General features: G+C 39.9%; 1 protein-coding gene across 1 annotated transcript in view; it reads left to right on the forward strand.

Moving 5' to 3' along the window:
- Nucleotides 1-23,046, forward strand: part of PGM5 (phosphoglucomutase 5) — an 81,666-nt gene extending 58,620 nt beyond the window's left edge. The window contains exons 8-11 of the mRNA XM_063320435.1: nucleotides 943-1,078; nucleotides 2,039-2,222; nucleotides 9,795-9,929; nucleotides 21,520-23,046. Of these exons, the coding sequence (XP_063176505.1) occupies nucleotides 943-1,078; nucleotides 2,039-2,222; nucleotides 9,795-9,929; nucleotides 21,520-21,609 (545 nt within the window). The 3' untranslated portion in view covers nucleotides 21,610-23,046. The remainder of the gene's footprint in view (nucleotides 1-942; nucleotides 1,079-2,038; nucleotides 2,223-9,794; nucleotides 9,930-21,519) is intronic.
- The last annotated feature ends 3,467 nt before the right edge of the window (nucleotides 23,047-26,513 follow it).

Raw genomic sequence — 26,513 nt, forward strand, 5'->3', positions numbered from 1 at the left:
GAAACTTTTTGCTGATTGATACATTCCAGTTTTAACAGGCAGAGCTTAACTTCATAGAAATTTTTCTGGTTAAGATACATTAGGTGTCTATTGCAGAGCAGTCTGTTACTCCAAGTTGGCATTTTGGCTTTGGACTTGGGAACTGCAAGACCAAATCTGTGCGCTTTTGAATTCAGATAATAGACTTGAACTTGTGCCTTCCATATCTGAGAGTATGTGCAAAGTCCTGTGGGGTATTCCAAAATTGTTCTTGGTCTCCATTGTTGGATCAATTTCTCTCTTCATAAATACAAACCTCGGAAGGGATTTAGATCTGAACATCCAAACGTCTTTACCACTGAGAGGTATGAAAAAATATAGAAAGGGGATAAAGTGCTATTCTTGGGTTTGGGGTTTTTTTTCCAGAAACATTTTCAGGCTCTTGTTTTTTGTCCTGATGGGAGGTCATTAACATTCTGGAAATCTTCATTTTTTCATGGAATGGGAAAATTCTTTCTCTGCAGCTTGACGGATGGACATCTGCAGAGATAAGGTGATGCTGTTGAACTAGACTAACGTTAACTCAGAAAATTCTGGTTCATGGCCAGGGGTTTGCCTATCTAGCCCAGTTCTGGGAAACAGTACCAGAGGTGTGAAAACACCCTCTATGTCAGTGAGCAGGAACATGACTAAAAACGTTTTCCTCCTACTACCATTTCTATTCAAGTACTTGTACATATTTTTATTTAACCTAGGAGTACGGACTTTGTCATATATAAATAAATCACATTTTAAACATTAGCTCTGGTTGTCCGTCTGGAAGATATCAGAGTTGTGGAGGTTAGTACTGTTGATTCCTGCTGTGTGACACACAAAGTTAAATGAGACATTTTCCCAGCCTCTTTACCTTGTTTTCTGAGTTGCGGTGATACCAAATAATGTGTTTTACGTTTGTCTCTCTAGGGTCTGATCACCTTCGAGAGAAAGATGGACTGTGGGCTGTGCTAGTTTGGCTTTCAATCCTAGCAGCTCGAAAGCAAAGCGTGGAGGAGATTGTCAGGGATCACTGGGCAAAATTTGGCCGGCACTACTACTGCAGGTGAGAAAAATTAGAAAACCACACAGGAAGTTATGCAGTTGATACGACAATCCTGCTACAACCATGGCTTGTTTAGTTGTGCTCAGCTGCATATAGGTGTGCATTTACTGTGTCCACAGAATGATAATTTGCCACAGATTTCCACTGTTCTGTAGACAGGTTTTTTTCTGATGAGTAAGTGGCAGTGGAAGTTACTTACTGAAGGAGCGTTGTGTATATGTCACTTATGGTATATGAGTAATTGATGTCGAATGGCAGAAAGATTTGAACTATTTACTTGTGGAATCTGTAGGCATAGCAAAATCAAAATCGCAGCAAGATTTACTCCTGCATTTGTTTCTGTATGTGCTTCCTGTTGAGAAGAGAACTTCTGCTTTTAGTGAGAACTGGAACTATGCCTACTTCTAATTCAGGAGAAATCCTCCAAAGATCTGAACATTTGCTCATTTTTATTAAGGTCTCAAAGGGTGAATTCTAATTGTCATTTACATCTTACCTTCTGTCTCTTTTTCTATTAGAATAGACTTAATCCAGAGGAGTTCACATACATGTAAGATCTTTTGCACAAAGCTGTTCCTCAAAACTTGTAGCAAAGTTTTCTGTTTCACTTGGCTGTTGGGCACTGTACTGATTGTGTCCTCAACTGTGGAAAGCTAGCTCTGTATTGATGAAGTTTTCTATGCTACTTTAGAAACCATGAATTTTCTAAATTATTTCTGTTGACTGAGAGTGAGGTGGCCAGTGTACAACCGTGGTGCACACACACAATTCCGCAGGTCTTGCATGTGTGCCCTGGTTTAATTTGCAATCAGTACTTCAGAGGTCCACCTCTGATTTTTGAAGTAAGTAGTAAATTGCTAATTGTGAGTACATGGAGTTCTATGAAAGCAGAACTCTTTTCTCAGCTGTGGGGGACTTACTTCTTGGTTCTATTTTTTTTTTTTTTTTCATGTGTGCAAGGTTTGATTATGAAGCACTGGAACCCAGAACAGCATATTTCATAATGAGAGACCTGGAAGCTTTGATCACTGACAAATCATTCAGCCATCAGCAGTTTGCTGTGGGTAACAATATCTACAGTGTGGAAAGAACAGACAGTTTTGAGTACATAGATCCTGTGGATGGCACTGTGACCAAAAGACAGGTATGGTTGTGGTGATGGAGTAGCAAAGTTTTGCAACTGTCATATTGTCTCTAACAGTGTTGTTTCTAACATTCAGCTGGCAAGCCTCTCCATTTATTTATAGGATGGTGTTTTCTTTGCTCTGATAGATACCGCATTTCCTACTTAAGATTAGCTCGGACTGGATAAGATAATCCGCCTCTGGTTTAGCTTGCACTTGCTATGCATAACCGGAGGCAGTAGTGTCACAGAGAATGTAGGAGGGGATGGAATCCCTGTTGACAGCAATGCACGTATAGGGAGGGTTCCCTTTCCTGAGCAATGCAAAGTGTCATGTGGAAAGACAGACGTTCCTTTTTCTAGTCTCCATCTGAAATGTCCACTTGCTGTACATTACAAAAAAAGTGAAAATGTTCTTGATCTTGGTGACCCACAGGGTTTGCATAATTAAGGCACATTATCTGTTGTAGCCAATAGCCTGCAGAAGACTTTAGTGGATTGTACCATATGTGGGCACATTTGGCTTCTCTAGCCCAAATGACCTGTTCTGTGTTCCTTCTGGGCTGTGTCCATAATGAGATTCCTTAGCTATCAAGAACTGCAGTTCAAACTGGGCCTTCAGTGTTTTGAAATTCATGATGTGCTCAAAACTAACCATGTACTTTTGCCAGGTGTAAATGCATATTCAAACATCTTGAATATGCCCTATGACTCATATTAAAATGTGTTCTGATTTTATGCTGTTTATTCTTACTGTCCAAGTTTCTCTGGTTCGTAAATTACTTGACCTGACCAGACCCTAGCAAATGATATTACAATCCATTAAAACTATTGTCATGCCATTCTTCTCAGAGTCTTTATAGTTTCCATTCATCATTGCATCCAGATAATATAAGCAGCCCACCTGCCACTGAGCTGCTCTCTTTGTGCATATTACTGCTGAAACAAGATATGAGGATGTTGTCGTATCCAAGTCCACTGGAAAATTACAGGCATGGCAGACTTGTGGCCCTTGTACTTCTAAAAAGCACCTTGTGAATTTTCAGTGTTCTGTTCTTTCCCTTAATTTTCATGCAAAGCCCTCATCCTAAATTGGAGTATAATATCACCATGTAACACAAACAGAGAAACATGACTTGGCCTATTTTCAGATGAGCTATGAAAGTGAGGCCGTAAAACCAGAAAGCATGTATTTTCAAAGGCAGAAGCATGTATTTATTGAGAGTTCAGTTCAACCAGTTTGTCTTTCGGCAAGGACACACATTCCCAGCTCTGCATGTCTGCAGCCTCGGTGGGATTTTCCATGCACAATAAAATAAGAGAGGACGTTGATCCATGCAAATGAAACATCAGTTCACTTCTGCCATTTTCCTCAGGTAGCTTGCTCTTCATGTAAATGCAGATGTCTCTTTCTGACTGTCATGAGCTTCATGCAGATTTTCCAGCTATGTTTTCAGGAACCTGTTCAGAGTTTTGTTCCCCAGTAGGTAGGGGAGAGAGATTTATATTCAGTGTATGTCTCATAAATGAGAAGCTGGCTGCATGATAATGAATCAATGTTAATAAGCACCAGGTTCAGAAAACAAACGCAGCAACAACAAGCAAGCAGCAAACAATATGCCCTGACCGTGGCTTCTAATTCGTTCTAACTGTTGCAACCCATGAATATTGTTTATCACAGAGCAATAATAAGACATGAAATTAAATGAAGCATTCTGTTGTTTTCAAAGACTGTTTTCATTTTTAAAGTCCTGTTGTGCTAGCCTTTGCACACATGAGCACGTTACAGTGCTGCTTCTGAAGATCCCGCAAGCCAGAAATGGGATCAGTTGCATTTTTGTGTGAAATTTGAATTGGAAGAATGAGAAGTACAAGTTGCCCATTATAATGGTTAACTTTGAGCTCATTAATTAAGGTCTCTTATGTTCTGAGGTTCACAGAATAAAACTCTGGAGCTTTATTATGAAAAGTTCATTGATGTTTTCTGGCTCCTTTGTTAGATGTGGGATGCAGAGGGCTCTGCATGTGGTCTTTGGGTTTTTTGCATTTCAGTTTGAGCAAGAATCAGGAAACAGGCATTGGAAAAGCTTGAAAGAAGTTATTTCAGATAACTGTCCAGAGATAAGGCAAAAATTCTTCTCTGTTCAGAGTGATATTTCAATCGTGTATCAGCAATAAGGTATTTCCTGTCAAGAGTAGTGAGTGTGGCCTGCTATACCAAGGGGACACTCAAAGGTCCATAAAGGAGCAAATAAAAATTTTGATAATCTCCGTATTTTGAAGTAAAAATATAGCCATTTTATGTGCTCCTAATTTATGTCTATTTTGCTGTGTCCAGTATGTTGCTGGTAGGCTGGATTTTCCACTGGTGTTAGTCCCTACTCTTATACTTTAATAATGTTTTTTGAAAACATAAGAGATTTTGCTCTAAGTTTGCTACTTAGTCTTGTTTGTGCTAACTTACTATGACAATTATTTATTTATTTAATTATGAAATTGGTAACTGAAAAAAAAACCCAAACCACTGGAAACCAGTATGTAATAGATTTAGTTTTCTGAGTGCTTCGTAGGTACTAATACATCAGCAAGCTGTTTAACTGGATTGTAATGTACAAGAAGGAAATCCCTGTGAAGCTCCAGCTCCATCATATCAGCCTCAAAGTCAGTGGGTTAACCATGGAACATAATTTTGTTTCAGAGTTTCCACACAGCTCATTAATGTCCATTAGCAGGCCCAATTTGCCTAAAATAAATATCTGCAGATGTTCAGTGTGGGAGCTGTACTTTTCATGTGCTTCCTCCAAGAAAAAAAAAAAAGAAATCTGTTCCCATAAGAAAACATTATTCTTGTGACAAATACTGTGTCCTGTTTTATTAAAACTGGAAGTTACTCTGTTCTGTGGGCTTTTCAGTGTGCTACTCTTCTTTTTTTACCTTTTGTGTCGATCTATAAGTACGGCATATAAGATTTTGTGTTTCATGGAGCTGACACCCTCTATATAATAAATAGCAAATAGGTGGCTTAAATTAACAGAGCTTGTGTCAGGTGAAAAAATGCCATCACGACAAACAGTATGTAGGCTGCTTGCAATTTCACCAGCTTGCTTTGACCTTGATGACCACAAAAGCTCAAAAATGTCAAAAAGGAAAACTTTTATGTGTTAGAATGGGTATTTTGTAAGAAGTGGGGAAAACCTGTTTGGTTTTGTCTGTACAAAAGATGCAGAGTTGCAGGGTATTCTCCAGGCAATACTTTTTCATAATTTTTTGGTAACAGTGTTTTTGGCTGGGTTTTTTGTCTTTAACAAATGTTTGTAACTCACAGCTTTTAGGCGTAATTTCCAGAAAACAGTGAGGAATATAAAAATTTAACAGCTGTCATTAATTTCTGTGCCCTTCACGAGTTAAATTCTTTGCTACTGCTTAAATCACTGTTTCTAAGGGACAGTCAAACGTCAGATTTTTTGCTGCTGGGCTCTCTGAAAAATGAATTAAACTAGATCTTCAGGTGCAAATATTGTGACTTTAAAAGTTGACTTTGACAATCTAGCTCTGAAGGCCATAGCATATGATTTCTCCCTGGCATTTAGGATTATTGTTTTGAAGGAGTATAGCCACTGTGTCTCTGTAATTCCCTTTTACAGACTATTTTCAGCTGTACGGCAGGAATCCTAGTCCTACGTACAAACATTAGCTATAATAACGTTTGTAAAAATCAGTACTGGCAGTCATGTGTCCCTGAAAAATGCAAAATGAAGAAAATAATAAGCTCAGGAATAGTACTGTGAACTGTCTGAATAGCGGTCGTGTGTCTATATACATTGCATAAACATTCCAAGTGCCATTAACTGAAGCATCAAACTGGCTACAGGTGCTGTAGTTTGGTGGAGTCTTGTTGCATCAAGAAATTACAGGAAGAGTTATGGGGAGTGTTTATAAATCCTTTTTATTCTGAAGACCATAATTTAATGCACGGTGAGACTTCAGATGTGCTAAAGCCTGGTAACAAAATGTTATTGTTACTATTGCCAGATAAACATGTAGTATGTGAAGAGTATTCAAGTGGTCTTGCTAGTCGTATCATGGTGGGAGTTGCTCAGCCTGGCAGGAGCATGTAAAATCCCAGTTTAGTCTTTGGAGAGGAAGACAATCACATGCTGTGATGTTCACAGTTCCATTTTGTGCAGATATGTTAGACTCCCTTCCTCTTCTCTTAAAGCTGATTGACATTAATATTCCATACTTTGAGCTGCTGGTTGACAACCATTCAAAACATGCTATACCCAGAACTGCAAAACTCTTCAATTTGTCTTCTTTCTTTTCACTGTCATTAAAGTTAAGTCTAATGAGCAATCAGCAAGAGACAACCCCTTGCTTACAGAATCAGATGGTAACAAACTGTCTGTAATTCTAGGCATCCAAGATGAAATCTTGATTCCGTTGAAATCAACGGCAAAACTCACATCAGCATCAACTGAATAATCTCATTACAAAGTTGGCTTAATAGCAAACATTAGAAAAACAAGCTCTAAAGCTCAGTCTTCTGAGTGTAACTATTTCTGTTTGTCACTTATGCTATACATATTGAGACTACTTGATAAATTTATGTTGCCAATACATGTTATAACTAATACATAATACCATACTAGCAGCTGAAAAAAGTTTCATAGTATCACCAAAGTTAGAGATGGGAAAATATTTCTTAGGCCATCTAATCCAACCCTTTATCCACGTGGGATATTTTCCTGTTGTGTATTTTCTAGTATTTATGGACATTACACAGGAGAGACATGGACATGTTGGAGCGGGTCAGGAGGAAGGCCACAAAAATGATCAGAGGGCTGGAGCACCTCTCCTGTGAAGACAAGCTGAGAATTGGAGTTGTTCAGCCTGGAGAAAAGAAAGCTCCGGGGAGACCTTATTGCAGCCTTTCAGTACTTAGAGGGGGCTTATAAGAAAGATGGAGAGAGACTTTTTTTAGTAGGGCCTGTGGTGATAGGACAAGATTTTAAACTAAAGGAGGGTAGATTCAGACTAGATATAAGGAAGAACTATTTTATAATGAGGGTGACGAAACACTGGACCAGGTTGCCCAGGGAGGTAGTAGATGCCCCATCCCTGGAAACATTCAAGGTCAGGTTTGTCAGGGCTCTGAGCAACCTCATCTAGTGGAAGATGCCCTTGCTTATTGCAGGGGGGTTGGACTAGACCTTAAAAGGTCCAACCCAAACCATTCTACAATTCTGTGATTGTCAACCAAACACTGCTTTACATGGTGCCAAAGATGTTTTGGCATATACACAAGTTAACAAAGGCTTCTAATTATAGTTTAGAATATTGAAGCGCTGTTTTGCTAACATCAGTGTCTTCTCAAGCTGCTGATAAAACTGGAAGAATAAAATGCTTCTCTCTTAATTCTCTCATTTTTAATGGTTTACTGCCCCTTAAACAAAAGTAGCAAGGTTCTCAGTTTGTGCACTAGGCATTTGCCAACAGCAGGACTAAAAGGGGAAATAAAGTTCAGTGGCATAGTAAAGGTGGCACTTAGCCTAAGGGTAGCATTTACAAAAATGGAACTAGACTGCGTGTTAGTGCAGAATTGGTAAAGTATTGAAGCACTACAACTATTTAACTGTGCAATTTAGTCCTTTGGCCTTAATGTCCTTCCTGTACAGAAAGGCTGTCGAATGTGGATCCAAGTCTGTGGTCAGTAGAAGAATGTGTTCATATATACACTATGAAAGGGGGGACGAGGAAAGAAAAAAGAGGGGAAGATGGGAGCAAAGAGCAAATTCACTTGAAATTAGTTAACACCTTAAGTTAAGTTTCCCAAGTTAAGGGAAATGGAAAGTTAAGGCACATGGAAAATAAGAAGGTGGTTGGTGACAGCCAGCATGGCTTCTCTAAGGGCAAATCATGCCTTACAAATTGATGGCCTTTTACAGTGATGTTACAGTGTTGGTGGATAAGGGAAGATTAACTGATGTCATCTATCTGGACTTGTCTATATTGTCCCACACAATATCCTTGTCTCTAAATTGGGGAGACATGGATTTGATGGATGGATAAGGAATTGGCTGGATGGCCACACTGAAAGAGTTGCAGTCAACAGCTTGATGTCCAAGTGTCAACCAGTGACGCGTGGTGTTCCTCAGGGGTCAGTACTGGGACCAGTGCTGTTTAACATCTTTGTCAGTGATATGGACAGTGGGATTGAGTGCACCCTCAGATAGTTTGCCGATCAAGCTGTGTGGTTCAGTTGACATGCTGAAGGGAAGGGATGCCACCAGAGGTACCTGGACAGGCTTGAGAGGTGGGCCTGTGTGAACCTCATGAAGTTCATCAAGGCCAAGTGCCAGGTCCAGCACATGGGTTGAGGCAGTCCCAAGCACAAATACAGGCTGGTCGGAGAATGAATTGAGAGCAGCCCTGAGGAGAAGGACTTGGGGGTCTTGGTTGATGAGAAGCTCAGCATGAGCCAGCAATGTGCGCTTGCAGCCCGGAAGGCCAACCATATCCTGGGCTGCATCACAAGCAGCTTGGCCAGCAGGTCGAGGGAGGTGATTCTGCCCCTCTACTCTGCTCTTGTGAGACCCCACCTGGAATACTGCATCCAGCCCTGGAGTTCTCAGCACAAGAAGGACATGGACTTTTTGGAGCAAGTCTAGAGGAGGGCCACGAAGATGCTCAGAGGGCTGGAGCATCTCTCCTATGAAGACAGGCTGAGAGAGCTGGGGTTGTTCAGCCTGGAGAAGAGAAGGCTCCAGGGGGACCTTATAGTGGCCTTCCGGTATCTGAAGGGGGCCTACAGGAAAGACGGTGAGGGACTTTTTATCAGGGACTGAAGGGATAGGGCAAGGAGTAATGGTTTTAAACTGAAAGAGGGTAGATTTTTATTAGATATTAGAAGAAATTCTTTACTCTGAGGGTGGTGAAACACTGGAACAGGTTTTCCAGGGAAGTTGTAGATGTCCCACCCCTGGAAGTGTTCAAGGCCAGGCTGGATGGGGCTTTGAGCAGCCTGGTCTAGTGGGAGGTGTCCCTGCCCATGGCAGGGGGATTGGAATTAGATAATCTTTAAGGTTGGAACTAGATAATCTAATTCCTTCCAAACCTAAACATTCTATGATTCTATGATTCTAAGTTGTACTACAGACTGTTGTTGAAATCCTTGTAATCAGATATTGATGCATGATCTATGAGGAGTAGCAACTGATCCTATCTTTTGTATTAACTACTGACAACTGTTTTTTGTTCCTGTAGCTATTTCTTAGGCCACTGATCCTTGCTGATCTTATAACTATTTCTCAGCCCATTGATTTTGTGCTCTGCCACACACAAGAACAAATCCGCTAAAGAAAATAAAAACAGCAGTAAGAGAGTCCTTGTTAGGAGGAGTGGGAGGGAATACACATGGTAATTTCTAGTCTTTAGAGAGGAAAAAAAGAGTAATAAAAGACTTGTCCGAAGTTACAGGAAAAAAGGAATTGCATCCAAATGAGTCTTACTTTCACTTTTTATTTTAAAGCAGTGAACTGTGATTTGTAAATGTACTACCACCTTACATACATGTTGCTCCTTCTTTTCCCATAGGGACTGCGGATTATTTTTTCAGATGCATCCAGGCTCATCTTTAGAATGAGTGCTTCTAGCCATGTAAGAGCTACTCTCCGAATCTATGCAGAGAGTTATGAAAAGGATCCTAGCCAACACAATAAGGAACCACAGGTAATGCAAAACCGTTGTAAAACATCGATAAGTGATTTGCTTCCTCTGTAAAAACCATGGCTACAGGTTTTCATTTTTAACCAGAAGGGACGCTCCGCACTTTGACCCCTTTTTACGGTGTTTGTGGATGATTTTCCTAATCATGTGATTGTACACATTTTGAGGCAGGACCAGCAGTTTAATATATGTTTATGCAATGTCTAACACAACAGGAATGTCAAGGGCTCAGATGCCTGTTGATAAATGGTGGGCAATGACTTCTAGTTTGTTAAGAGAAGCCATGCTAGTTTATTTTTCACTCATTTTTCTGTAGGTGCTGTAAGGTGTCTGTAGGGGTCTGAGCTATAGAACAATATTGAAAAAAAGCGGGTTATCTGAGGAACACTTAGTTAATGGCATCCCAGGGATTCCTCGCGATGAGAGTACGGTTAGGAAATACAGATGCCAGAGTCTAAATAATGCAGGGATTCCTTGTAAGGGAAAAACTTGCAGCTGTCTAAGAATTAATTATATCATAACCAGACTCTTCCCTAAGAAGAGTGAAGGTTGAGAGCAAGTTGTGGTATAGTCCAGCACATGCCTAAAACAATTCATAATATAAATCACATTTTGAACTCTCAGGTTTTTTCCCAGTAAAACACCTTCATGCTGTGATATACAACAAGAAAGGACTGAGGATGTTTCATGGAAGAGAGGATAAGCATTTGGTTTGTAGTAAATTGTAGTTTGAAGTCCCATGGAGTTGTATATTCATAACTGGAATGCAAATCCAAATTTCCTGAAACATAAATTCTGTCAAGTGCATTTGAACCCTAGGTAAATGTTTGACATTGTTTTTTCAACAGATTCCCACCATAAACTTAGCAAGTTTCTTCTTGTGCTATTAAACAATTGTCTATCAGTCATAAGTTTTTCCGGAAATGTTGCAGATTCCATTCCTGAAGATATGATCTATTAATTTTATTTGATTTTTCTCAAAGTAACAGTTTGCATCCTCAGTAACTCCTTGGGTGGAATATGTATAATGTTAAGCTTCCAACAGAGTAAAGGACCATTTTTTAGAAATTTTATTGTTTTTCTGTGCAGCCAGGTTTAACCACCTAGCAGGGTCATAAATATATTTTGAACAAGGAAGAACATTGCTGTAAACCCATTTGCACTTGCTCTTGTATTGGGTTTATGTGGCAAGGTTTGGGTAGAAGGGGTGCTGCAGGGATGGCTTCTGTGAAAAGACACCAGAAGCTGCCCCTATGTGGAACAGAGCCAGTTCCAGTTGGCTCCTAGGTGGACCCACCACTGGCCAAAGCTGAGCCAATCAGCGATGTTGGTAGCCCCTCTGTGATAACAGAAGGGTAAAAAACACAGCAGCAGGGAAGTAGGAGTGAGAATATGTGGGAGAAGCAACTATGGAGACATCAAGGTCAGTGAAGAATGTAGGGGGAGTGACAGAGCAGCTTGGTGGGCACCTGGCTGCCAGCCAAGGTCAATGCACGACAGCTATGTCAAATTTTGTTACAGCACAAATTGTTTATCAGTTGCAACTAAGCTGACCAATTTTAAATATGGTTCTTTGTGCTATGTAGGCAAGGCATAGATGAAATTAAAATAAGTCATGGGAGGAGATAGACTAAGAGTTCATTTTAGAGGTTTGCAGTGGACTTACAGTACCCTTATGGGACGTGACACAAAAAGTATGATCTGAACATGTTTCCCGTCAAACGAATCCCAACAAAAATACTAGAAAACAGTAGAGCATATACTTGCAGCATTCATCTAGGTAAACTTTTGACTATTACAAATGAGGGCGTCCGTTTTAAAATTGAATCCTTTTTGCGTCAATGGATTATTCTACTTTATTTGTTACAAGGTATGCAATACAAGATAAGTGACGTGCTGGCAGAGTTTAGGCTTGTGTGTCTCCTAAAGTAATCAATGCCCAGTATTTAACACATGTTTTTTTAAATGAGTGGCAAATAGCAAATTCTCAGTGAATTTTCCACTTGTGAAGAGACTAGATTGAGAGAGAAGAGGTTATCCTCAGAAAATGAGGAATGTGCTGACCAGCTGTTACATTTCATCTCTGTTCTGCATGGATTTGCTTGAGAGAGGTGCAACTCCACTACAAGATCTGGTGACCTCATCAGCAACACAGACCGTGTCCAGGGAGCAGCAAGAATGGGGCTGCTGCAGAAGGTGATGGGAGCCAGGCACCCAGAGCAGCTACAGCACAGGCAGTGCCCTCATTGTCCAGGGGACATTCCCACAGCGTGCAAAGTGGAGCAGGCAGAGCAAGGCTCTGGTAGCAAGCTCCATGGACCATCCCATCTAAGGCAAGTGATGGGTCAGGTTCAGGGACCATTTGGAGCAGCAGGAGATGGGACCAGAGAGAGGGCTGGAGACAAGGCAACAGTGCGGCTGTGTTAGAACTGGAGAGAAGCTATAATGTACGTCCAAGGGGTCCTTCAGGGAGTGAAGCTACCTATAGCACAGATCTGAGGTGACCCAGGCAGCAGAGCCAGAGATGAGTCTGAAGACAAGCGCTCCTACAGCACAGCTCAGGCAGGGACTAACACCCCTGGGTCAGGCTGAAATGGGCCATGTGAGCCCATGGACAGGGTGCAGGGGGAAGTCCTTAGGGGACACTGGACCGGGCCAGTAGGCTTCCGGGCTGTGCCCTCAGGGCTTTCAGAGTCTGGTCGTTTATTCTAGACACCAAAAGGATCTGTTATTCTTAGGGACAGAAAAAAGGCTGGAAAGTTTTTTTCCTATACATGTACCAAAGCCTGTCTAATTGTTACAGACTGTAACAATCTTGGCTGTTTATCAAGGATATTTACTAGTGAACAGATAATCCCAGGGGTAGAAATGTTATTGCCATGAAACTTGTAGCAGGGACTTTCCTGCGTTTGTGCAATGCAGACAGACATTTTAACATCCAGACTGTCTCAGGAATTACATAGTACTGTAAACAACCTCCTCATCTCTTGCCATGTGCACAAAATCTGGGACAAACTGCAGTTTCATGTTGATTAACGCAATAAATTCTTTCTCTGGTTTCTCATTGGACGGTATTGCACAGTTCCCACTGCTCCTCTTTCCTTGCCCTGGCTGGATACGTTGCCAGCAACATGAGGGCATTAGGAACTGCAAGGTCATAGATTGTGTCCTGCAGGCAGCTGGTGGATTTCAAGGGAGGACATAAATTTGATTTCAGGAGACCCTCATTTTAGTACAAAAATAACTAAAAAATTCTCAGGAGAACATTTGATAATCTTCAGTGGAATACGTGGAAGAGAGAGAATAGTAAATCCCTTTTTCAGAAAATAGCCTTGCTAGGGAGGGGCTGCAGAGTTTTCCTGATGTTGTGTTTCCTTTATTGTTTAGTTTGCTTTGAGATTCATACTGACATATTTACATCTAGGAAAACTGTGACAGACTTGAAGTTTTAAGTACTTTGTTGCCTATTTACTTTCGGTAATAAGGGCATAGCCAACATACGTGAACAGTTATTCAAAGAGCACTGAGGTAAAGGAAGTGTGTAAAGTATATACCTAATATATAGTATTTAAGGAAATAGTAGCATTTGGGATTAATGCTTATTTTTCTTTAAATGTAGTTGATCTCTGTAGTTGGGTAGGTGATTATATGTAGCTTCTGTATCATTGCACTCTGCCTAGAATATCTGATCAGGAAAAACTCTCTTCCATACTTTTTATATCATAGACCAAGACAATATTATTTGATGATTGGTTGCTTAAGTAAATACTTGGTTGCTTCTGCATTGTTGGACCACCTCCTTCCAGTATGTTCATTTTTTACATAGTCGAATGAAAGATGAATGCTTTGCATTGCTCCATGTTTTTGCCTGGTGAGAATTACAGTCAATACCTGAAACAAAGGGCAAAAGTACCTCGAGACATCTTTTTGGCTCTTTTTCATGAGAAATAAATCTTGCTGTCTTGATAGAGAACTCACTTATATTGGAAGTTACAGTGCCATTTTGTGGAATCATTATGGTAAATAGCTTGAGTTTGCCTCATATCAGCATCCTTTTTTTCCCCTCTTTCCTTTCAGACAAAGCCTTTTCCAAAATTAATCAGCCAACTTTTCAGCAGTTTTCAGGTTTGCTTCTGTTCTCTTTGAGACATGCATATTGTCTTGAAACACCAGTATGACATTATGGCACTTTCTGAGGTAAGCGTTAACTGAGGCATATTGTAAACATTTCTTTTAAAATAACTGGTCACTTGAGGTGGGCAGAATTAATCATTCACATTAGAGGTGCTGTACTTCTCCACAAAAGACTGGACCAGATGATCTTTCAAGGTCCCTTTGAACCTAGGTTGTTCTATGATGAACGCTTGTCCAGAATAAAATTTGGACACAGGTCTGTAACAATGCTCAATATCATCCAGGTTCAACTACCATGAGAGTGATAGCTTAGGCCCTGCTTTGGTTTGATACCCAACAGAAAGCCTGACAAACTTTGAAGCAGTATTGGGGCTGCTCAAAGCTGTGCCTTCTAATTTTGGCCCCGGGGAGCCACTCAAGTGAGTGATGCTCAAGTGGAGCCCATCTCATACCTTGTTGTGCTTCACTTCTGTGTAACTCTTCATGAGTCTTATGGGAAGAGCTGATTTTCAGGCCTTATTGCTTTTAAGTGTGTATTTTCCTTCAGAGACATTAGAGCTTCCATAAGAGCATTCCGGTAACCAGACCGAATTAAGGTTCGTAATGACTTTTTATTCCAGTTTGTATGCAGGGCAAATAGTAGCTATTAATGAATGTAAGCGTCACCCAAATCTTATTTTAGTAGTGTCTTTTGTACAATTAATTAGTAATACTTTCCACCTAGAATAAAATAAGCATGGACAACTATGTGATCAACAACATAAGTATTCCAAGAGAAAGTAGTAAAATATGCCAGTAATTAGAAGTCTGAGGTCATGGATGGATGTCAATAGCAGTGCCTTCTGTCTGTTGAACAATTCGTTGAAGGAAATTGACAGAAACAGCTTAATGATCACCTGGGAGATAAGGAGTGGCTACTTTTTTTCTGTAAGTAGTTCAGTTCTTCCTATAAGCTGGTATCAACAGGAGTGAAAATCTGGAGCAATAAAGAAAAACGACCATCATGCTCTGTGCAAAGTATATTTAAAAAAATACAATGTAAGCATTTTAAAATTATGTAATTTATAGTGGTGATGCAATCTAGTTCCAAAGAGGCTAAAACAAAGTCTTGAAAACAATACCCAACACTTTTCTAAAACTGGAATGTTGCCCTTAGAATGGAAGACCACTCTGTTGGTGCTCCTTGTCACTAGTGATGACCCTCATCACTGTGCATTCCCGAGAAAGATACTTACCCAGATAACTTGGAAGATTTCCTTAAAGAGACAATTTCTTTGGTTTCTACTAGTCAAATAGGCATCCAAGTAGCATTGACAGACTTCTATTTGAAGTCTTGGACCTTTATGCATTGGCATGTATCTTTTCCTAAAGTTAATAGAGTTATTAGCTGTGCTAATTTTAACACACATAGAAAATATAGAGATATTTTCAATGGTCATGAAGTACTAAACTAAGAGTTTATTGACCTCTAGGCTCATTTGTAGCCTCATTTAATAGATCAACTTGTTACTTGTTGATTGCAGATCCCGACACATGATTAATATCTTCTTGTCCTTTGTGTAGTCACCTGGATATATTATCAAATTGGACAAGATTCAAACAGGAAGTTTTGTATACCAAGGAAGAAATGACTCATTATCCAGAGTGGTTTTGAATTGTTTTATTTGTAAATCCAGTGTGTTCTTCAGTAACATGGTTGTGCTGCTGTTGCAGGATAAGTGCCCTGAGAATTGAATAATCTGGATCGTTCTGAATATAGGCTGTTTACAGTATGTCATTATTCATTATGTGAATTGCAGCAGCAATAAATAGGTGTTGTAATAGACCTGTGTAGTCTGTATCAGGTACTCTTTAAGTGGGATGCAATGAATCACAAACCACCACTTTTGCCAAAGAGTAGTGAACTACATGCTAGATAGCTACAGAATCATTAAATTAGCAGCAGCCAAGCAAAGATTTTGGGGCAGGAGTTGTTTCTTTGTGGTTTTGTCCAAAAAGGCACGTCAATTAAAAAAAATTAAAATCATTGGGATCATCAAAGACTGAATTTCTGAAAGAGATGTTGAATGGCAAGTAACAGAGGAAAAAACAAACCTTTTCAGGTGGACCTGTGTCAGTTTATGAAAGGATTGTGATTATATATTATTGTGTATATATATATATAGTGATTATGTTTAAGTGATTTTTTTATGGTGTGAGTTTGTCCAAGAGCAGGGAACTGAAATCAGTACCAAGAAGTCTTTGTGTCTGATATCACTTAATAGGGATAAAATGAAAGATTTCTATATTGTTCTGCCAAGACACAACCCTGAGCACAAGTGCAATTTGCTAGAGAATTATTGCCTCTTCATTTATTTTTGAAGCATTGCGTCTTTTAGCATGACTCTGGTTGGCTATTAAAACATACAGTATGGTCCAGAGAAATCATATAAAGTTTTGCCTTTACTATTAAAATTCGTAACATTTTCTTTGAGGGGAGATGGGATATGGAGATTTCCATCTGTTTGATCACATTCTTAGGTAACAGCATGTGTGTGCTATTCAGGTAATTTAGCTTCTGATTCTGCCCAAAGCCATACAGTGAAGAAATTTTAAATCGTCTGGAACTGGAAAGGAAAGTCTGTTTTCCTGTTACATAGGAAAAATACTTCATGTGCCAGTAATTATAAAATATTTCAGGAATCAAGAAAATGAGTTCATTAAACCTAATCTTCACTCAAAGCTCTTTGGATGTACTAGAAAAGAACTAATCTGTTGCAAACATAGATGTTGCCATGCACCACTCAGCTTACATTTTCCTCCTGTCTTTTTCACCCCTCATGCCTGCCCTTCTCTATTGCTAGGGGCAGAACAGCTGGCCTCCTGACCTTTATTGTGATTTTATTTGACTTAGCAGGCAGACCATACGCAAGACTAGAGAGGTCAGTTTCCTTTTTCCTGGAGCAAGCATACTGCTTCATGGCAATAAAGTGAACACCACCAGTGCTGTGGATGTTACAGCGCCAGTCCAGCTTGCTCCATGATGAACCAGGTTATCCACATTGCTTAGATCTTCTAGGATAGGTGGCTGTAGCATAAACCTTTCCAAAGACTTCTGTTGTTTGGAATGCAAGACGCACGCAGGCAGGCTGAGCTGAGCTGTGTGTTGAGCCCTTATGGCAGAAGCCCTGCAGGAGATACAGCTGTGGTGCCAGACTGTGTGATCTCAGTGCTGAGCTCACTTTGTGGTTGTTTCATTCCATTCTTTGTGTCTCTTCCATCACTTTAGCATTGCTTTGTAAGTGTATTGGCTTGGCTTTTAAAGTACTTTACAGCCAAAGGAAAAGCTCCTTCTAACAGGTAAGGCCATCAAAACATGTTCTGGGGGATTTGCCCCTCTCTTCTGCCTTTCTTTTTATTTCCCTTAGTTCATGTGGTAGTGATTCTGTTGCCCAGGTTACAAAGGGCTAACAGCAGCTCTAAGCAGCCTTATGAAAGAGGGAAAATGACATGGGAGCAGGAAGAGGTATGAAAGGAAGGAGTTATTTCTCAATTCCGCTATGTCCTTGTTCCAGGACTTCCAGCTGTTTCAGTTACCCTGACATCTCTGAGCAACCTTCTGTGTAATATTTAAATGATAAAAAGAGAAGGACTGAGAATGAATTTAAGTGTCAGGAGAGGAAAAAGATGCACATGCCTGAAACCTATGATTTGTACAATAATAATAATAACGCCACGTAGAAATTACACCTTTTGGTGACTTTAAAGCGTTATGCAAGCATGTTTTTCTCAAGGCTACCTTTATGAACGGGAAAACTACTTTAACTGATACTAAATTCGGTAGACAAGTAGCTGAAGAGGTAGAATTTGGCGTTTGACAGCAGTTTTTAGAGAGGGAAGATGCAGAGTTGGAATATACTTGGCACATCTTCTATGTTTACAGAGCTCCTAAAATTAAACTATAGCCCTTCTTTGACGACTTCATGCAGTACTAACCAACTTGTTTATCACTCTTTAATTTTGAGGAATTAACAATTGTTCTAGGGAAGTGTATTCTTCTGGAACATGTACTATGCCAGCTCTGCTTAGAAATCTAGCAAGGTCTGAATGTTCGTTCTGAAATAATTACTGTCTGAAGTGTCATTTTGATTATTAGTACTTCAGGTGCCTAAATGCCTATCTAACAGTCATACAAGGTTTAGCCGATTGATGCTGGATCTTTGTCCCCAGTAGGACATTCTTCTAACGACTGGCTAATTTGTGTGGCCTTACATTACCTCTCCCTGTGATCCCAGAATCGGGTGCAAACGGTTTACTGTCTAATGTTTTACAAATACTGATATATATGCAAATAATTGACCCTGTGTTCCTAGTGTTCCACCCTGTTCATTCACTTGGGTGTATGTAAAGCTGAGAGAGCCCAAAATAACACTGGTGGACATGATGCTGGATGCAAAATGCAGAACTGTCAAAGAGAGTTCTAGTTACTTGGTGTTCACTAAAATGTTTAGATCCTATTTGAGGATTCTCTTTGGTTTTTCTTTGGATTCTCTTTGAGGATTCTCTGAGGGTTTTTCTTTGCTTTATTTGTCCCAGATAAATTCTGGAGAATTCTTTTCACTGGTGAGACTGATGGGGCATCTTGGTCTTGACACTTAGCTTGGACTGGGGAAAATGAACTTGAGACCTATGGAAAATGTCCATGCCTAGACTGTGTAAAACTCACCTACATTTGGTTTTGCTAACAAGATTAAAATTCAGTGCAGGCTAGAGGAGAGACGGAAGAGAAAAGATTCACGGGCTTTCCAGGCGAAGTCTGGACAGGTGATTTTACATCAGAACTGCATGAATTTTTCATGAAAGTTGGCAAGTTTTAGTGTAAGTGCGACACGTAATAGGTTTTCACAAGGCGTTTCTTGACATACAGATGGCGTTTGTCCATCTGTTCTGAGAAAAATATTTTCTAAAGCCAAACTCCAGACACATGCTGAGCTTTTAACCTGCAGGCAGGTACATTTTGGCCCTGCCTGAGCCTTTGATAAACAGATGCATCATGGGGCAAATATTACCTGAGAACTTGGCTGAACGAAAGGGAGTTGTATGGAGTTTTCCTGCAAGGTCACAGATGGAAAAAATGCTACATGAGACAAACAGGAGTCATACAGCTCTGACAGTTCTGGTACAGATTACTGCCAAGCAAAGGGCTTTTGATATTTATTTGCCTTATGTTAGATACTTACTTGTTTGATGTATTTCCTGGTATGAATAATCATTGCTACAAGTTATTTTTTTAGAGGTATAACTTCTATCTGTTATTACTAAAGCAAAATTGGGATTTAAGTCAGTTCTATGAGTTTCCAGTTCTTAATTTTTATTTAACAAATAACATGCCATATCTCCCAAACAGTTTCCAAGAGATAAATTCGTTGTTCATGTACAGTCATTGCAGTTGCCATTTTGAGTTGACATGTCAATAGTAAAGTTTTACAATTTCTTAAGTAGAAAGAACCATTTGAAAAATATTTTTAAATCAAGATCTTTGTAAGATATAGAAGTTTTTCTAGAGTCATACTAACTATAAATGATTACTGGCTAGGATTTATCTTTTGCGACTGAAATGTAAACCATTCATTGCAGAGATAAAGGAGTTTTTAAAGGGCTCTAGTTCCTTACTCTAGTTTCTTGTTATTCTGCTCTGCTCTTGCTGTTCCAAAAAGAATCCACTTTTGGGTTTTTCACATCTGCAGGACGAAGAAAGTGTACTAAAATTGAAGTGAGAAAGGACAGAACTCAAATAGGACTTTCTCTGTTGAGAAGCGTGATTTTAACAAGGAGAATATTAAGTAGTAATTGGAATGACTTGGCAAAAGAGCAGCAGCTAAATCGTTTATGTAAATGGATGTCACATAAACTCATTTGATTTTGTGTTTTGTTCAAAGCATTGTGTAGAGCTTTTTTGTTTCTGTTTTTTTTTTCTTCAGAGTGCATTTGTTGCTTAAGAAAGCAGGGTCAAGTAAAGCTGGTCAGTAGGGTTGCTTTTGGCAACTCTAATTTTCCTGTGCTTTTTAGATTTTTAGATTAAATAAGGAAGAGGTTTCTCTGGGGGAGTGCCAGAGGGAATTCGGATGCTTTGGTCTTCTTTCAGTTCTCCTTAATCCATGTTGCTGAAAGGAAGGAATGATATGGTCCAGACCTTATAAATTAGCACATTTCAGTATTTACTTTTGCAGCATTTGCCCACAGATGTGAATTTGTGCTCCGCATATTAATCTCCTCTAAGCATGTTTGACTTTAAGGGACTTGTATTCTGCTTCAGTGATTATTCAGTAGATAGATATCTACAAATATGGAGCTTTTTGAACAATAACATGCCAGACTGCTCACACTTGTGCATAATTAAATTTGATCATAAACTCATTTGACATCAGTGGCATTCATGGTGTTACTCTGTGACTCTGCTTGTTCCATTAGTTTGTCTCCTCACTCTTGATTTAACTGTCTATAATTTCTATAAATAAAGCAAACACCTCGTACTGTCAGAAACTATTAGGTGGCTGAAACAGATTCGAAGTCTTGATTATGTTAAGGTTATTAAAAAGTTATGTGTACTTTTAAAGCAGTTTTGTTTGATATTATTTGATTTTTAAACCTCATAGGTTTAAAGCCAGAATGTAGTTTATTTGAAAGAGGTGGTAGGGGGAAATCTCTGAGGGTCAGAAAATTACCTTACTAGTTTGGTAATCAAATATTCTCTGAAAAGAAGGTTTTCACACAAAACTCATTTTTGCCAGTTTGTCTTTGCATATCATTTAACTGAGAGAAGATTCACTTGCCATTTGAAAAATTATAATTCTTGATTTTCGTATGGTACTATCATAGTTGCTATCTGCACTCACCCATCTGGGCAGTTTCATATATATGGGCATTTAATAAGGTCTGTAGCCTAAAACTTGAGAGTTCATGCTGCTTCTGTTGGAATTTTTCCTATTTAATACACTTGCAGGTGGTATTACTAAAAACACACTTTTGTGATTTCTGTTAAACAGGTTATCGTTACAGTACTTCTGACCCTAAGCCTCACAGATTAAGTGTGCATGGGAAGAAAATCTCATCTACATGGCTTCCAGTCATCGGAATTGAAATAATTCTACTTTTGTGATATCTAGGCTGTTTTGTACAGCAGATTTCACAAGAGCTCCACAACTCGTGTTACGTAGAGATATTGTCAGTGTAGTGTATTTACTGGTATCTTTTTTCTGCATAGTTTAGGCATACTCAGTGTAAGATTACACGAAACATATGCTCAGCATGACACTTCATTGTGTCAGGTATGACAGTATAGACACTGTAACTGTGTCAGTGTTTATTATTAAATTATTTACTATTATATTATACTACAGTTAAAGGGGGGGATTTATAAATATAAGATGTCTGTTGATATTTCTGCTTTGTGTAATTCAGTGTATTTCTTCCTCTTCAGGCTGTGCTGAGTCCTCTTATAGCAATCGCACTGAAAATATCTCAGATTCATGAGAGGACAGGGCGGAAGGGACCCACTGTCATCACCTGAAGCCACGGAAGACTGTTAAATCAGGGCCAAAAGAGAAACAGCAAGGAAGAGACAAGACCTTGCTGAAACACGTTAGCCATTTGTGCCTTGTATGATTTTAAAAGTTTTCTTGGGGATAGAGGTAGGGTGGGAAGAAAAATTCAATATAATATCGAGCATATTCATTTGCATTGATCTCCAAATACAATAGTGTATTGAATTCTTTGTTTTACCTGCAATATCTTAATTTCAGATAACAGTATAACCAAAGAAAGAGTCCTTAACCTTCAAGTGTTGTCAGCAACGTGACAGGAAAGGAAAACTGCTTGGTTTTGAATGCTGTGATAAAGGTTGGGGAAATTTCAGTTAGGGAGAGAGGGGGAGGAGTTGCAAAGCAAAGACATGCTTGGTGAATATTGTTTGGGATCCTTGTCACCTAGTTGGTTTACGAAGACATATACAGAGCATGTCTGAGGCATAAGGGCTGTATACTAAGCTTTGCAGAAGGTGTATTTCCTCACCTGACACCACTCCTCCTCTCCAGTCTCTCCTGTCACTCACAGATGCACGCTGGCAGCAGTGTTGTATACACACTTGCACATGCTCCCAAAGAAGGGGTTATCCCATAATTTTTTTTACCCCTGCTTTTAAAGCATACCAATGTGACTTGTGCCTTTAGATTTTCCTGATTTTTTGACTCTTTGTGGATTTTTCCTCCAAAGGGAGGCATTTGTGCTATGGAAGCTGATTGTGTCCTTCCAGCAGTATGTCGGGTGTGGAATCTGGCTGTCTTTTGCTATATTCCTCATATCAGCAGGTGATATTGGTGCTTACTGTGTTTGAAAGGTAATCATTGCAAGTTCAGCAATTTTTCATGAAGGTGTTAATATGGAAGTTTTTTAAGTTATACTTAAAAAATGAATACTCATGCTCCACTTAGCACAAAGTGGTAAGTGAAGTGTGTAGTGAAGAGGAAATGAAAACAAATGCTAGTGAATTGAATAGAAATACTTGTCTGGTTCACCAGCTGGATGCAGTTTCTGTTAGATTCTTTGTAACAGTGGATCATGGAATAAAAATCTGGGGAGTGCAAAGGGAGAAAAGGATGTCCCGGCATAGATCTGAGAAGGATATTGGGGATATGGACATCAGCATTTTTCTGCTTGTGAAATGATACTGCAGTTCTAGCTACAATACTGTGCTCTGAAGAACACAAACACTTTATGCATGTGACTTGTTTGAAAGTTTTGCTTCCTTGGGAACAGTGTGGTCACTTGTATGGTGTCAAGGTGGCTTTGTGCAACTTGCCTCTTTGCAGTGTGTTTCAGTTCATTGTGGTTGTCAAATTTTAGTGCAATTTATATAATACCGCAGCAAAGGAGATTGTTTCGGTTTCTTTCAACACTTCTGTCAAAAAACTGCCATGGCACTTAGTACACAATAAAGAGTAATGCTGTATTTCTGTCTTAATATGTAATTGTTGACAAGACACACTGCACTTTCAAGCATCCTAATAAAACTGCCTTTAATAAAACTACATTATCTACTTAATTGACTCTAAACAGATGAGGTAGTAATGTTCTCACATAGTATTCTACCTTAGCATTAAGTATTCACATAAACCGAAAGAGATTTTAAGGCTTTAGTTCTATTTATAAAGACTTTTTTTTTGTGGCAACCATGGCATTCTCACACAGTTTGGACATCTACTTTTGACTGTATGAATATTTATCCTTACAGAAACCTTGTTTATCTAATTTTTCATTTTTCTTAATAGACTCCTCAAGGTGCAGGATAGTAAGCTTCTAACTAGTGGATCACACACAGTCAAGCATAGACATACTCTGGATTATCACATTTACTTAGTTCAAATTACTGGGCTCCATGAAAGAACGTTCTGAACAGCAGTCCAAGAACTTCTAAAATCTCTTACACACACTCCCATTTGCCTAGCTTCTGGGACTTGCACTTTGAAAAGTAAGATGTACTGAAGCCAGGTGTCTTTCAAGATGTGGTGGGAAGACTCATGAGAAACAAATCAGGACTGTGAAGGAACATACTTGTGCTTTTGTCAGAAAGTCACCAGAGCATTACCTGATGTAGATGGCAGTCTGCTTTTGTGAAGGCAGTTTTTGTGATCAAAGGATATATTTTAAAATCCGAGTACTGGCTTCATCCTGCACTTCAGGAACAATAGTTTTGCCTCTGCACTGAAATGGAGAAAAGGGCTGTTTGTGTGTTGTTTTGAATAGCTGTCAAACAGCAGTCATCACCATCCCTTTTTTATGATGGCTGGTGATATTGATAAAATGTAACAACTGGTAGTTCCCACCAGTTAATTACGAGAAGATGAATAAAACTTTGTAAGGCTGAAGTACAGTGTATATCTTTATATCTGATGTATTTGGGGAAGGACTGTAGCCATAATCCCATAAAGTGTGCTGCATTTCCTGAGGTCTTTTACTTATTAACATGAGAGATGAATGCTTGGAGAAGAGCAACATATATGAACTTATGCAAAGATGCAAGGCTTTGAAAACCAGGCCGTATATCTAGTAGAGGGAAAACTATTACTAATACTGTTTGTCTTATCACGGCGTCTAGGCGCTATGACAGAGACACAGACCCTTTTGTGGCTATTGTTGGATTAGCAGTTTTATCAAGTCTAGAAATTGCAAGATTCCTGTGTTGTTCAGCTATGATTGCACTAACATTTACTTGGACAGTAATTCTGTTTCCCAAAAATCTCAGATTTTTCTGTACCCAGCGATACAAAGACATACTCCCAAGCACACCAGAGGAAAAGGAGAAAGAAGAATTCAGAGACCAGAGAGAGAACAATTTCAAGGTACATTAGCAGAGGGCTTAAGTGGGTCCCAGGAACAGAGGAAGAGGCAGCAGGTGGCAGAGAGGATTAGGAGAGGACAAATTGCTGGATTCAGATGGAAAGAGAGAGATGTGCTAAAAGAATGCTAATAGGACAACAATGGATTTGAGAGAGGGAAAGAGAGAAAAAGGAATTAAAGGTGGGAAGGGAGCGTAGTCTAAGAAGGATTTAATGGTGTTCAATATTAAAGAAAACTCTATAATCTCATCTGTTTAATGGCAGTGTACTTTAGTAACTGCTGTCATGATCTGAGATAGTCTACACTGAAGGGAAATAAAGGCAAATTTGGAGCCGTATGAATTGGTGTCTCTGACATAACTTCCTTTAACAGTTTACAAGAACACAACAGCTGAGACCGAATTACTGAAAACGGGAGAAGAGTAGTGCCAATGTGACAAGAAGCCACAAGATGTTTGGCGTAGTCTTGTTGGGGAACACGATTGTGGCTTTTTACCACACATGCTTCAAGCATCTGCTCTTCAGCATAAAATGGTTTGAGCTAAGTCAAAACACCAGCGAATTCACCTGTCAGCACAGCTGAATGGTTATTACCTTTTCCCTTGGGAGAAGTCCCCTTCTGTAAGAGAGTTAGTGGCAGGATCAGAAGCACATTGTGTTCAGAGACAATTTGGAAGGCAGCAGTACTCACCTGAACCATGGAATCACAGAATCCTTCAGGTTGGAAGGGACCACCTAGTCCCTGAGGACTAGAATCACCTAGTCCATCCCTCAGCTCAAAGCAGGGTCAGGTAGAGGAGGTAGTCCAGGACCATGTCCATCTGGGTTTTGATTATCTCCAAGGGTGCAGACTCCAGAACTTCTCTGGGCAAACTGTACAAGTGCTTGACTAGTCCCCATAGTGAAAAAAACCCCAAGTGTCTTGAGTGTTCAGATGAAATTTCAGCTTGTGCCTATTGTGTATTGTCCTGTCACTGGGCATGGCTGAGAAGAGCCCAGCTCCATCTTTTTCTCTCCCATCAGGTATTTACAGAAATCAATAAGATCCCTCCCAAGCCTTCTCTTCTCTAGGCTAAAAACTTCCAGCTCTCTCAACCTCTCGTCATATGACAAATGCTCCAGTACCTTGATCTTTGTGGCCTTTAGCTGGAGGGACTCCAGTATGTCCATGTCTCTCTTGTACTGGAGAGCCCAGACCTGGTCCCAGCACTTCAGATAAATCTCATTAGTGCTGTGCAGAGGGAAGGATCACTTTCCCTCCAGCTGCTGGTGATGCTTTTCCTAATGCAGCCCAGGATGCCATTGGGCATATTTGCTGTGCAGGTGAATTGCTGGCGAGTGGCCAACTTTTTGTCTAGCATGCGATCCCCAGGTCCTTCTCTGTGGAGCTGCTTTCCAGCCCACTGGCTCCAGTGTGTATTGATGCCTTTGTTTATTCCTCCCCAAGAGCAGTACTTTGCATTTCCCTTTGCTGAACTTCACAAGGTTCCTGTTGGCCCGTTTCTCCAGCCCATACAGGTCCCTCTGAATAGCAGCAAAATCCTTTGGTGTGTCAGCTCTTCCTTCCAGTGTTGCATCATCTGCAAAACTGCTGAGGGTGCGCTCTGCCCCATCATCCAGATGGTTAAAGAAAATGTTAAGAGCATTGGCTCCAATATGACCCCTGGGGCACACTGCTGGTAACTGGCCTCCAGCTGGACTTTGTGGCAGTGATCACAACCCTGAGGGCCCAGCTGTTTAGCCACTTTTCAATCCACCTCACCGTCCACTTATCTAAAGCATATTTTGTCAGCTTGTCTATGAGGATGTTATGGGAGATGGTGTCGAAAGCCTTGCTAAAGTCGAAGCAAACAACATCCACTGCTCTCACCTCATCCACTGAGTGAGTCATCTCATTGTAGAACATTATCAAGTTGGCTAAGCATTGTTTCCTCTTCATAAATCCATACTGACTACTCCCAGTCACCTTGTTGTCCTTTCTGGGTTTCACAAGGGTTTCCGTAATTAGTTGCCCCATCACTTCCCCAGGGACTGAGATGAGGCTCACCAGCCTGTACCTCCCCAGATACTGCTTCTTCTC

The sequence above is a fragment of the Chroicocephalus ridibundus genome, chromosome Z (assembly GCF_963924245.1).
Source record: "Chroicocephalus ridibundus chromosome Z, bChrRid1.1, whole genome shotgun sequence".
In the NCBI taxonomy this organism is placed as follows: Eukaryota; Metazoa; Chordata; class Aves; order Charadriiformes; family Laridae; genus Chroicocephalus; species Chroicocephalus ridibundus.